At 49.5% G+C, this 13748-nt stretch overlaps 1 protein-coding gene and 1 long non-coding RNA gene across 2 annotated transcripts in view; one reads left to right on the top strand and one right to left on the bottom strand.

Moving 5' to 3' along the window:
• ANTXR2 (ANTXR cell adhesion molecule 2) overlaps positions 1–3117 on the top strand; it is a 78696-nt gene extending 75579 nt beyond the window's left edge. The window contains exon 17 of the mRNA XM_085057898.1: positions 1283–3117. Within this exon, the coding sequence (XP_084914024.1) occupies positions 1283–1321 (39 nt within the window). The 3' untranslated portion in view covers positions 1322–3117. The remainder of the gene's footprint in view (positions 1–1282) is intronic.
• The window catches only part of LOC146437865 (uncharacterized), a 180249-nt gene that overhangs the window by 32109 nt on the left and 134392 nt on the right, over positions 1–13748 (bottom strand). The gene's annotated exons all lie outside the window — the stretch shown is intronic.

Below are 13748 nucleotides of genomic sequence, written 5' to 3'. Positions count from 1 at the left end.
GTTTAAGGTTATTCTCTCTCCCTGCTCTACCTGGAACCACTCATCCTGGCAGGAAAAGCCATGTGGATGTGACTTGGGGATATGGTGGTGGCATTGGCAGTGCTGGGGAATGGTTGGACTGGGTGATCTTAAAACTTTTCCAGCCTAAAAGATTGCATGATTTATCTCTCTGCATCTCTTCTACAGATGATAATATATTTCTTAAACAGCTGACAGAAACAGAACTGAAACATTAGGAAACCCCCTGATGGCCCCTTCTTGTGCCAGCTGAGACCTGCTTGAGTCATGCCAGATAACTGAGCCATCACCCTCCTTGATACCCAGAGAAACTGGAGATCAAACTAAATAAATGACAGAAATATGAAATCCAGCCCAAATTTCATTTGGCAATTCCATAATCTCCCAGGTTTGAGCAGAAAGCATTAATTTCCCCCCAGCGGTGCATGTCTTTCAGCAGAAATAAGGATTCAGAGCACAAGCAGTGCTGCCTACTCCAAACCCAGCACTGTTCACGTGGCACCATCCTTGACAGATGCCCATAACCAAAGGGAAGGAATCGCTGTTGTGCCAGAGAGCTGCTCTGAGGGAGCACACCCTACTCCAACGCCCCATGACCCTGTGGGAGTTTAGGCATTTAAATAAACTCCAAGTGATTAAAAAAGGTTTAAGGTTTTGCTAGTGGATTTGTTTCATTCTGCTACACCAAAAGCTGTCAGGATTCACCTGGGCCCCTTTATGGAGGGTGAATGGTGTCCATTTGGATATGGCATCGTGAGAAACCCCTTTTTCTTCTGTGCACAGCAGTTTACAGACCCCAGATACAGAGTTTGTAGATGCAGAGCTGGAGTTATTGCTAATAAAATGCAGTTTCAGATCAGCAGCAGCTCTGCTAACTAACAGTCACATCTATCCACGCTCACTGTGTGAGGACCTGGCTCGGGGGGGATCTGGGGGCAGGATCTGCTTTCCCTGTGCTCTTCCCTTCCCATGGTCAGAGGGGTTTGGGTTTGCTCACTGCAGTTCCCCAGGATTTGTGAATTATGCTCACAGAAGGCCTGGGAGTGTCAGAATGTGTCGCCCGTGTCCTCGCGCTTGCCTAGAGCCTGCATTTGTAAGGCAAATGTGGTGCCTCACTCTGGGTAATTTCCATTAATTCTTAAAAGGTTTTTCATGGGTTTGTTATTTTCCCAAACACCTGAATTTCAATTACAGCCTCCTTTTAGCATCCAGCAACCTCTGTCTGTGTGTTACTCCACCAGTAACAGCTTCTCTCTTCCCTCAGGGCCGCTGTATCAACTTCACCCGAGTTCCCTCTCAATAGAGGAAGAAAAGCAGATACCAGGAGGAGAGACAGCCACATTGCCACTGTCCTACCCAGCTGAGAGAACCGAGCCCTTCCTCGCATCCCTTGGACCATCTTCCAGCCCAAGCACCGCAGGTTCCTGCATCCCTGCTCCGGGAGCCCGCACTCCAACCACGCACTGGTGCTCTGCCCGTGCCCCGGAGAGCAGCACCGCCATGTGTGCCTGGCTCCGTGCAACACCAAAGGGACAGCACAGACACCAAAGATGAGAATGCTTTTCTATTTTTGTTATTTGCTGTTTTTTAAGGACTACAGATTCTCAGGACGCAATGTGCTTTCAGTGGAGACGCACCGTTCCTCAGCTGCGGCGGAGGCACGTGGTATTTACACAGGGACTACTCGCCACGGGCACAGGATAACAATTCCCACCAGGCTAAGCAGGCGCAGAGCCGAGTGCCTCAGAGCCATGTCAGATCCCCAACCCTCGCCAGCTCCCTCCGTTGTGCCTTACGGGAACCTTCTGACTGGAAATCTTGTCACTCTAACACTGAAAAGTGCACACGCATGACAAAATGTAGACAGGATGCCTCGAGGTATCGGTAGCGAGCAAGACTTTGCCCTTTAGTTTTTGAAGACACCTTTCTTTCATTATGCACCCGGGACAGGAAGGAATTACTAGAGCGTTATTCCACGGGAAGACAGCCTGTAAGCAGAGATCTCGAGCCGAGTTGGAGGGACTGATGCTTCAAGACCTTGACACTGTGGCTGGTGGTTTTTTCCCCTTTCCTACATTCACAGTTCAGTAGCGCATAAAACATCATCATCTATAAACATACCTAGCAGTTGTAGGCTTGTGTATTTTTTTTTTAGATTAAAAAAAGCAGTAGCCACTATGCTGGTATCTCAGGGTTTTTTCCCCCTGCAAATCTCCAAGGGCTCTTCAGCGTCACAAGCCAGCAACTCTCTTTGCATGAGAATTTCAAAGTTTAATTAATATAATTAAAGGCAACAGCAAGCAGCAGCCTGTGAAGATTTTGCTCATCTTTTTTATGCCTTTTGACATTGAATGACCTATTACTGTATGTGCCTTCCTCAGTGGCGGAGGGGGCGCCGAGCATTGGGTACGATTTCGCAGTGGGAAAGACCTCTTTCCATCAATTCGGAAATTAAATTTACAGGAGCGCCGGCCATCACAAAACATCGACAATGTATGTATTATAATTTTTTAGAAAAACCAGTGTCGTGTCACGTCGACGATGCCAAATTATGTTAGCGTGAGCGGAAACACTGTGGGGGAGGAAGGAGGGAGCAGCTGAAGAAAAAGGCTCAAATGATCCAGTCACTTTCGATACTGTACTTCAGAGGCAGAATGGATATTCGAGTCGAAACCTGACAAAGCGCGCCCGCTTTGATGGGAACTGGTATAGACAATGACCAGTGGCTGGGTCAGTGGGATGTCTCTCTGCGAGCAGGGAGGCTTATCAAATGACACTAAAAATAAGTTCAACAACCATCACGTTGGAGGGGAAAAGGCGAACATTTCACATTTGGTGGGCATGAATGTGCGCAAGATGGAAAGAGCAATGCGGAGCATCCTGGGCTAATTATCTCCTTTGTGCTCTTCATTGGAATCGCAAGGGACAGAAATAATTCTCTTGGTCCATGTCCAAATCTGTGGCACTGCCCAAAGATGCCTTTACATTTATCCACTCGCTTACATCTTCTGCTTGAATTTATTTATGTCACTGGTAGCCTCATCAGCAACAGCCATGTCTGCACATTAGACTATAAATAAAATTATTATCTAAGTTTTAGTCATTATTGCTGTCTTCTCCTCCCCCATAGCTTCCCCATCATCTGAACAGCTCAGAGCTCCGTTTTGCAGCACCATGGTGACCCACGGTACTGGCTTCCAGAGGCAGGCCACCTTCCCACGCACAGCGTGGCCAGGAAAGCTACCACAGCACACCCAGCAGCCCTGACTACCCACGGCTGGGGGGAACCCTTTGGATACTGTAGGGATGATGCTCATGCCGTGTGGAGTATCAGCCGCTGAGTGCCTGCCGTGACGCCCTGTTGCTGCAGAGCCACAGCTTGGGTGGCACTGGCCCTGGGCTGGGGACGTCTCACCCACAGAACCCAACCAGCAAGCCCCTGGCTGAGCTGGAGCCCCTGACTAAACCTCTGTGCAGTCTCCAGCCCAACTCCAGATGAAGAGCCAGCACTGGGAAGGTGTGCCAGGACACAGGTGAGGTCCTGCACTGCTCCTCAAGGTGCTGAGGCAGCACAGGAAGCACTGAGCTCAGCAGATGCCAGGTTGGAACACACTTGGCTCCTTCTTACTTTTCCTCCATCTTCCATGTACACATGACACATTCCACGGTATCACTGGAGCACTGGCTCACATTCTGAGCTGTGCTGTGCAACAGGACGGCATGCAGATGAAGAGGGTTTTCCCCTCACTTTTATCTGCTGCCTCTCAAAGAATATTTGTAACCAACCGAGACAAAGAAATAGAAATCCACTCACCATTTTTTGTCCTTTCTGCCTATCTGTGTCCATTAAAAACTATGGAACAAGTAGTTCTTCGCAGAGTGGCTGATCCCAAGCAAAACCAGATTTTGGGTCTCTACATGGATTTTCCCTTCTAGCTGGCACAATATCACAGCACGTTACACTTGGCATTTCGCTGCAGATAATACCAGAGTTTCCTTATTACACAGTGTGGAATGTCCATCACAGATAACTGGGGGGCAAAGAGGCGTAGGGTGGTAATTACTTATATTTTAAAATCCACTGATTCAAATGACACAAGTGAGACTTCCTTGGTGGGAGGGCTCAGAATGCCCAAGAGAACCCTGAAGAGCCATGTACAAAGTGTCCAACAATGCCACAAGCAACCCGGAGGGCCTCCTCTCACCAGCGAGGCAAGGAAGGATTCATGGGAACAAGAGGATCCTCAATGTAACAAGGCTGTGTTTGTTTGATACATTTTGGTAATAGCAGAAATTAATTTGCTGTAGTTAATTTGAACTAAAAATTAATTTTGCAGTGTTTCCTTTCAGTTTTTTGATTTAACAAGAACTACAGTATTTGTAAGGCATGAACCTGCTGCCCGCTACCCAGGGGAGCCGGGTCAGGCTGATCCAAGGAGAAATGGAAGGGGATTCTGAGTGCTGTGATGCAGGCTCATCCCGTGCCATAGGCACTGCAGGACAGTCCTGGCTGGCTGGTACTAATTCCTGTTGGGGATTTTCCTGCAGGAAATTTCTGTGCTACATCTTTCTTCCTCTGATTGTCCCTAATGTGACACCACAACTCCGCATTTCACACGCTGCAGTTTACACGCTTGACTCAGCCTCATCACACTGGAACGCTCCCACACGAGGGTGCATTCCCACTCTTGGGGGTGCTGGGATTTAGAGGCAAAGATAAGGTTATCTTTGACCCCTCTCAGCAATGGCACCTCATGCAGGTTATGTTTGCATCCCTTTCCTGAGATTCTCAGAGACTCCCAGGACAAAGGTGTCTGGCCTCTGCAAAACCCATGGTGACATCAGACTGCCCCGATCACTGTTGTCACCTTTAACATGTCCTCATGGTTTGACTCATGCTGACATACTCCAAGGAAAAAACAAAGGTGAAAGTTCTAAGTAGGGGAGGTTTTAAGTTTTTCTTTCTGCTGTTTCTCCCACACCTGTAGGAAGAACTTGGGAATTCTGTGTTAAGTAATTTCAGACCAAACCTCCCTTTCCAGCTGTGGAGGAAGTGCCTCTTCTATTTGTCACAATTCAGACTGCAGGGAAAGATGAAGAAAGGCAGTGCTATCAATGAGGGAAAAATCCTCATTTGATCCCATGTCACTGAGTGCTGCCTCATGACTACAGGAACCCTGCTCTGCTGCAGGACAGGTGTTTTCCTTAGTTCCCTGGGAAGCAGCAAAGGCACTGGCACCACCTACCTTCAGAGTTCACTCAAGGAACCCCTCCTTCACCAGAGGAGCTGATGAGGGGAAATTTGGGAGCTCAGCTCTGCAGTGCTGGGAGGCAGGATCTGGCTTCGACCTCCCCTCTATGCACTGCTGGGCATCCAAAATGGGCATCACAGTGTGGTGCTGGGAGCAGGATGGGCACAGGTAACAGCCCACCTGCTGCAGACACCGAGCTCAGGTGTGGCTGGAGCAATGTTCCCTTCTCGACTGCCAAAGCGAGGGGCTTGGCTGTTGTCCCCACCAAGACCCAGGGCTCCAGCCCACGGAGCTGCACCAGACCAGGACACTGGGCAGACACACCCAGGTGGCCAAAGGGGTCGGCACAGCTCCCAGGAAAAGCCACAGCAGGGACAACGTGTTGAGCAGGAACTTCAGAGGCTGCAGTGAGCAAGTCAAGGCCATGCTTCATTTGCTAAGGAGCAGCTTCTGAGTACCTCTTGAGCCATTACAAAACGAATGTTGCAATTTCTAGGGAGGGCCTTATTAGACCTGGCATGTCCTATTTTATTTCACAAATCTGTTTTGCATTGGCTCAATTAAAATTGTTACATATTTTTGGGTCCTGTGTAGGTGCCATCTGTTTAACAGCACAAGTGGGTCCTGTGATGCACTTGTAAATTTTGTGCTGCAATATTTTTTTTAATATAATGAGGGACTTTGGATGCAAGAAACTGCCTTTACTTGATAATTTTTTGGTTTTTGGCAGTGAACTCACAATGGTTCTTCCCATGTTACAAGAATGTGCTCCACAGCCCATGGAAAAGCAAGACTTGATTTCCATGTTTGCACCAAAATCATATTATTTAATTCACACTTACTTTTTTTCATTTGCTTGTTCTGCCCAATTTTGTAAATGAGCTTATTTTTCCAAACGGGAATGCACAGCACTGCTCAGCTGGGGTCTGTGGCTGCTGCTGCCTTCTGGGAACCTCTGGGAGGTGCCAGGAGGGCCCAAGGACCTACTGTAACAAACCACGGCCATCCTCATTGGGATTGGGAACAAACACACCTTCTGAGGCAAAAATCCCACCTGCACAGCTGGATGTGATCTACAGCACAACCAAGACCAGGACAAATCTCCTGGGATACAGAACTCAAACACAGTTTTATACTTTGGGAGATTTTAGTACAAATTTTAGGTCGGCTCTGATGTTACCAGCACTGAAATGCCATTCCTGACTCATGGTGAATTATAACAAAACCCCAAACCCAACCCATTGATTGGTTCTCCTTTAAAAGCACAATCTCAAATTCTGCTAAATTCTCCAACACGTTGTAGGAGAAAATCATCTGCAATGGCACCAATCCTGCAGCATTTGTGGGGTTCCCAGGTCTGCTCCACAGCCAGGAGAGGAGTCCTGGGTCTCAGCACTCAGGTTCTGTAAGTGAAACTGCTTTGTTCTGGGTGGTGAATCAGGCAGTAACCGTAAAACTCCTGGCTCCCTGCAGCACTGCTCAGCAGGACATTTAGGAAAGCTTGTCCCAAACAGCATGCTGCCTCTAAGCTGCCTTCAGGAACATGGATGTACCTGGAGCATGATTCCCACCCATTTCAGGATGTAACAAGACCTGACTAAGTCACGGAGAGATTCCTCCCTGACCACACCACTGGTTCAAGCCCCACCTTGGCTCTGGCCACCTGCCCAAGCTCCAGCAACAGCCCTCACTTCCCTGGACAATCTCCTGAGGGCACAGGGAGACCCGTCTGTTCCAACTGTGGCACTGGAGCAAGGATTTACCTGGGATTTAGCAGAGCACAGAACCTGCCTGCTTGGCACCCTGCCGCGACAGCATGGACCAATGCAGCCTGAGCCGCCTTCCCCTCTCCCAAAACCTCTCCAGGCTATCCACGCACTCTGTGTTCCTCAGGACAGCTGCCTGGGATTGCAAGCCCCGGGATAGATGGTGTGTACTGAGAGAGCTGCAAGATGCTGATTAAATTATGTGCTTTGGCCAACCTGTGTGGGGAAAATTAATTGAAGCGCCAAGTGATGGGTTCAGTACTGTCTTGTTGGAACGGGGAGGTTGGGCTCTGTGATGCTTCATCTCCTTTTATTTGATTAGGCAAATTAGGAAACAACAGTGTGAAATGCATTATTGTACTAATCTGATGTCCAAAATGTGAATCTCATTAGAGCTCTGGCCTCGATGCTTTTTATTTGGTTTCTCTGTAAGCTGAGGAAGAGCAAGTAGGCCGGAAATAGATATTTTTCAAATTACATTGGAATTGCCCAGTAATAAACATCATATTCTGTACAGGCTTCAGTCCCTGGAACAGCTCCTCATAAAAAGCCTATCTAAGCTTCTAGAGAAATTCAGTTCAGCACACGCTAGGAATGGAGTAGATGCAGCAGCAAGAGGAGGTCGGAGCTAGAGATGGTGATCCATTGACCCAAGTTCCCTTAGAGCTCTGGGGGGTGAGACCCCAGGAGAGGGGACACTGTACCCCTCCAAAGGGATGCTCCATGGTCCAAAAAAGGGTTCTGCAGAACTTCTCTTGATGAGGGTGCCCATTGTGGTGGTTTGGGGAGAAGGGAGGAAACAAAGCAGAATGGATGGCATGGTGGGATAAGACCAGGGGACAGCCGGGTGCTGTCCTGACACGGCACGGAAAGGGGGACTGGCCCCAGAGGGCTCTGCTCAGCCCAGCCCATACCAGGGCTCCCTGCAGAACCTCCTCATTACACTGGGCCCTCCTCTGAAAGGCTAAACTCAAGGTCACTCCGTAACACCAGGGGAGAACAAACATACAGTATAAAAGGAAAACAACACAACATTTCAGTGCAAAGGAGTCTCTGAGGAGAGCTAGTTCAGGTATCAGTTGGAAAAGGGTCACTTCACAATACAGCCCTTCCAAATTGCAGCTCCAATCCAACTCAGAATTAATTATCCTTTCACTGTCTTGGGTTTTCTTTTCTTCTTTGCTTCACATTAACTGCAGCTGGAATTATTTTAAAGCAATGATCTTGAACGTCATGTCCTTCAGCTGGCCCTGAAAATCCATTTTCTATGGAAAGCCTACTTTCTTCTCCAAGATTTCTAAGAGTGTACAAAGCTCATCAAGGCTCTGGTTCTCTAGGGGTATCAGATGCTTGGATAATACCCAGGTGTCTGCCTGCTGGACCAGCTCCAAGGTACCTTATTAGCATGAAGAAGCCTATTTAGAAGCAGTTTAACTCCTTCGGTTCTCAGGGCTCAGTGCATGTCCTGTAGCAGCAGACAGATGCCAGGACACTGCCCATGCATGGCTACAAATGCAGACTCTGCATCACCACCACCCACTGCCACACCTTGGAGAGGAAACAGCTGAGATATCTTGTCATGACAGCTGGAAAGACCACCCCAGTGACATGCCACCCCCACAGGAAAGCAGGGGAGAATTGCACAGACAACGGCAGAGTACAGCTCTGTTGCATATCTGGGGCTCAGCCCTTCCCCAGACTGCTTTGGACAATCCCAGCAAGCCCCACTGTGGGAGCTGTGCCCTCCCTCATGACAATGGCAGCATGAGGGGACACAGATTGGGGCCTGTCTTGCAGGCATGACGTGTGGCTTGGCATTCCCAGGCATAGACCAACACAGGATCTTGAGATGCCCTTCTCCCTGGCACCAGGCAGGGCAGGGCAATGAGGGCCTTTGCTGTGCCAGGGCGACCCAGAGGGGTGAGGGGGACTTGTCCCTGATTCATCTGTGCACACATACCACCGGCAGCAAAGCAACAGAGCATGTGAAGATCCTGTCAACATACACTTAAAATAAGAACTGTGAGCAGATGCCCTTGGATTTCCAGGGACTGCAGGAAACTTCAGCTCCTGGTTCCAGCAAGTTGCCCCAGCAATGGCAGAATGCCTCAGCATGGTCCCACTGCAGACACCACGCCCACTGGGACACTGCACCCTGCTCTATCTTGCTGCTTGGATCACGTGGTCTGCATCCCACCCTTTAACACGAGATATTTTCTTTAGTTTCCAGCTTGCAAAATTGGACTATGCAAAACAAAGACAGAAAACACACAATTCCCAACCTTAAAAAATCAGTTTGCACTTAAAAAGCAAAGCTCCTTTTAAACTGCACAGCGTGTTGCTTCAAAGCTTGCAGCAAAGAACTAAAAATCTGAGCCACCAAGATATGCAAGATTTTAACAAATACAGTCCCAAAGGCTCTGTTTAAAGTTTTAAAAGCTCAAGGTTTAAGTTATTTGTGAGCTGTTTGAGGCTTTTTCTTGGATTAAAGAGAAAAAACCTTCCTTGAAGATTGAGGTGACTCCAAATGGCAGTTGGCAGCAGGAGAAGGGTGGCACTCGGAGCCAACTGTGTTCTCCTTCTCCATGCTGACGACCAGGTCACGGGACAGGACACGTGCACCTAGCCTTGGAGATCACTCCCCCTTGGATGTCACAGCCACAGCCATGTCTTTGCAACCAAAGAAAACAACCAGTGTTGCCAAAGCATTACACAGTGTAGCGAGGCTGTGAGAGAGTATGTTTCCTGTAGCTGGGCTTCCAAACATGCTGAGGAAACATGGATTTTGGGAGGAGTGAAAGGAAGTTCAAGCCCTCTGTGGAATGGGGCTCCAAAGCCCACAGCAGCTGAATGGAGAGGAGAGGAGAGGAGAGGAGAGGAGAGGAGAGGAGAGGAGAGGAGAGGAGAGGAGAGGAGAGAAGAGAAGAGAAGAGAAGAGAAGAGAAGAGAAGAGAAGAGAAGAGAAGAGAAGAGAAGAGAAGAGAAGAGAAGAGAAGAGAAGAGAAGAGAAGAGAAGAGAAGAGCTGTTAGCTCTCATCCGAGCTGGAGGGAAAAGCAGCCTCACTGGTCTGAGCCACAGAGAGCAATCAGCAACCAGGGCCCAAGGAAAGGCTCTCACAATGCTGCTACAGTGTTTTACGCACCACAGCCCCTTCCATCTCCACGTCCTCCTGCTCCCAGAGATGTCCCAGTTCTGACACAGATGTCTCCTGGGGATGTCAGCTGAGCCCAGGGATGTCCCCAGCCCTTACAGAAGGGCCAACACGCTGGCTGGTGCAGCTCAAACCACTCACAGCTTCATCTCCCTGCCAGGACAGGACTGCACAGAGGGTTCCTTGACCAGGACCTGGACACTCCTCAGGTGAATTGCCCTGATGAAGCTGATGTTGAATACCTTGACACTGGAAGATGTTTCTTGTGTCCTCAGAGAACATCTGGAAACTGTGCTGGGACATCCACTGCCACCAAAATAAGGTCAGGCCCGCACCAAGGCATCCACAATCAGGCTCCTTCTCCCAGAGCTGCCAAAACTGCCCTTCCCTCCTCTCTTCAGGAATGAAGCTGTGCCTCTGGCATATTGCCCAACTAGAGGAACTTCACCCATAGGGAGGTGATGAGGACTATTCCAAGAGGCTAGTGTGGCACTGGTTGTATCCAAGGTGGCTGGTGCCACCAGCTGCCTGCCTTCCCCTCCAACCCTACACACACACACATGGGATCAGTTTAAGTGACACAACCTTTGCAGGACCAACGAGACTCCCCTGATACTTCCATTAGCTTCCTATTACACAGCAGCTTCTCCCAGCAGCTGAAGTTGAAACAGGACTGCCTTCAAAGGTAAACATTTCTCACAGCTTTCTCATCAACTATATTAAATACAGTCATAAAAAAAACCCCACAACATTTTCTGTATTTGCTGAAGGATGACGTCCTCCTTGCCTTCAGTGTGTGCCAGATTACTCATAAACCTGGACCATATGCCACTGCAATTTACTGATGGGCCCAAGCTGTTTTGGTAGATACAAAATCCGAGGGGATTAGGGAGGCTCGATCTGTGCTGAAAACAGAGCAGCAGCAGTGGGGCAGCTGCTTGCTCTCTTTGCTCAGCCTCAATTTAGGTCAGAGTGGACAAGAACCACCCCATGCCAGGCTGGGGAGCCAGGCTGGCGAGCCAGGCTGGCTGTGCAGGCACACACAGAGGGGACCCCAGCCACAGTGTCTGCTCCCATGGGCGAGCTCACCCTTCTGCGGGGCAGGTGAGACCATGCTGCTTCCTCAGATCCAGAGCTGGGCTACCAGGCCCAGAGAGGAGCCCTCAGCTCAAAGCCAAAGAAGGGGTGCTTCTCCCCATCCCACGGTGTCCCCTGCCCAGCAGTGCACCTCGGGGTGTGGCAGAGCACGGTGACAACCAGCAGTGGCTCCAGCAGAGCTCCCTGCTGAGACCCAGCTGGCAGATGGTCCGGAAGGCGGCCAGTGACTGGTAGGTCATAACAGCTGTGTTTCTGTGTCCCTGGCCCAGGGAGAGATCTGCTCAAGGAGGGAAGGGACAGTTCAGCTGGAAGCACCACCTGAAGTGGGGCCTCTCCTGGGTGGGGATTATCCAGCCCAGAGGTGCTCACAGCCAGCCTGTGGCTACCAGGCTAGTGCCTTGGCTGCTTCCTCAAGAGGCTGAACTCGCATGGAACGTGGAGCGACTAACATCTGCTGACTCGAGCAAAGCTCATTTAACACCTGGTGGGACACACAATGCAGCTGCAGCAAGCAGCTACTCATTCACCAGCCTCTTCCCTGGCAAACTGGAATGATCTTCCCCTCCACAGTATCTTACATGTATCTTTTTGCTTTCCCTAAGTAAAAACACAAGCACCTCCATCACCTCGAACAAAGCTGTTGCTTGTCACCAGAGAATTCCAAAGGACTGCAGAGAGCACCAGGGAATGGGGACCAGAGTGGTTGAGCACAAGCACCCCACACTGCCACATACAGATTGGAAGCACTCCAGACCACGGCTACTGTACATGGAATATCAAAGTTCAGTTATGGGAACCTTTTTTCCAGAATATTCCTCCACTGGGTATAATTTGGTACTTCTCATCACTTAGAAGATGCTCATGATCAACACAGCCTGACTGGATTTCCAGGTGTTGGAGCTTCCTTCCACACCACATTGTACCCCATTGCAAGGAGTTGCTCCTAGGGATTGCACTGCTCGGCATGATTAAGTAGATCAGAGTGCCTCTTGTGACTTTCAAGTAAGAGTTCATGATTTTAACCTCTCATGTCTCATCTTGACTGCTGAAATGCACCAAAAAACTGCAGAGCTCTATCTGCCAGGCTTCAGAGGGGCGGCAGTGCCTGACTGCAAGAGCCTGGCTAGCCTGGTTCAGGCACCTCATGCCTAGGTCCCTGAGAAGGGTGAGGCCTTGCTGCATCCCACTGGCTGCCAGCCCTGGCCCCAGGTCCTTGCTGCTGGGGACATCCCTTTGTGCCCACCTAGCACAGCCCAGGGCCTGCAGGGCTTGGTGCCTGTGAGCCCCAAGCACCCAGCGACAGCTGCCAGGAGACTGAGCACCAATGTCTACTGCAAGGGTATGGCTGGACTTTCCTGTGGATTTTAGGAGATTTTTCTCCTAAGTTTGTCACTGCTGTGTCCCAGAGTGACCCCATACCCCCACACCTTCCCTTGGAGTCAGGGCAGGTGGGATGGAATGTGCTGCTCCCTGCTCCACGTGCCCAGATGTGCTGTGCAGATGGGTCTGCAGGGAGGGATGGGGTCTGGCTGCTGATCACTGTTTACAACTCTTATTAAACCCATTCTCCTTTCCCAATTATTACAACAGTTCCTGAAAACACCACCCATGGACTTTAAATGTTTGATGACTGTCCTCTAATGAAAGCTGTGGAATTATCCTGTGCTCGCTGCCACATGGCCCACCCAGCAATGGAGATGCTAAATAATTTTTAAAAATTTATAGTTTACAAGATGTATGTCCCATCTGTGGTGATGCAGCAGCTCCCAAATGCCCTGAATTTCACTGCACTAACAACACCTCTTAAAACCAACTGGCTGCGCTCCACAGGAAGGTTCAGCAGCAACCCAAGGGGTGCCTCACAGTGTACACAGGTTGGAGACTGACCTTGTTGGGACCAAACACCACCGAAGCACATAAACTCCACAGCCAAACCAAGTGCTTCACACCTCCAAGTAACACATTGCTGTTAAAAGCATTAATCCCATTATCCCAGAGAGAAAGAAGTTCCTTTTGGCACCTTTGCCAAAGCTCAGCCCAACCACAGCTGGATGCTGTGACATGACAACGAAAACCTGGTGAGTTCAAGTGCAGTATCCCTGGAATGATCAACCCCTGGGGTGAGATCAGGAGTCACTTTTTCCCTCCTCTCCCAAGAGACATTCTCTGTCACAAGGCAAAACCACACAAACGGTGCCCAACTTAAAAACTGAGTTTGGGATGGGAGCCAGAGCAGATGGTTAGGAAAGCTAAACACCGCTGATTTATTTCTAACCCTTTATGCAGCAATATTAGAGACAATGGCCCTGATCAGAACAAATGAGAACAAACACGGGGATGCAGACTCAATAGAGAATTAACAACCAGCACTACCAGATTCCATTATGCTGTGATTAATTCTGAATTTGTGGCAGGATTATCAGCAGCAAACCTCTAGCTCTATCTCACAGAAGCAGTGCCAA

This window comes from Lichenostomus cassidix, chromosome 4 (genome assembly GCF_008360975.1).
Source record: "Lichenostomus cassidix isolate B80296 chromosome 4, HeHo_3.0, whole genome shotgun sequence".
NCBI classification, from domain to species: Eukaryota; Metazoa; Chordata; class Aves; order Passeriformes; family Meliphagidae; genus Lichenostomus; species Lichenostomus cassidix.
The sequence above is the reverse complement of the archived record's forward strand: the minus strand, read 5'-3'. Positions and strand labels throughout refer to the sequence as shown.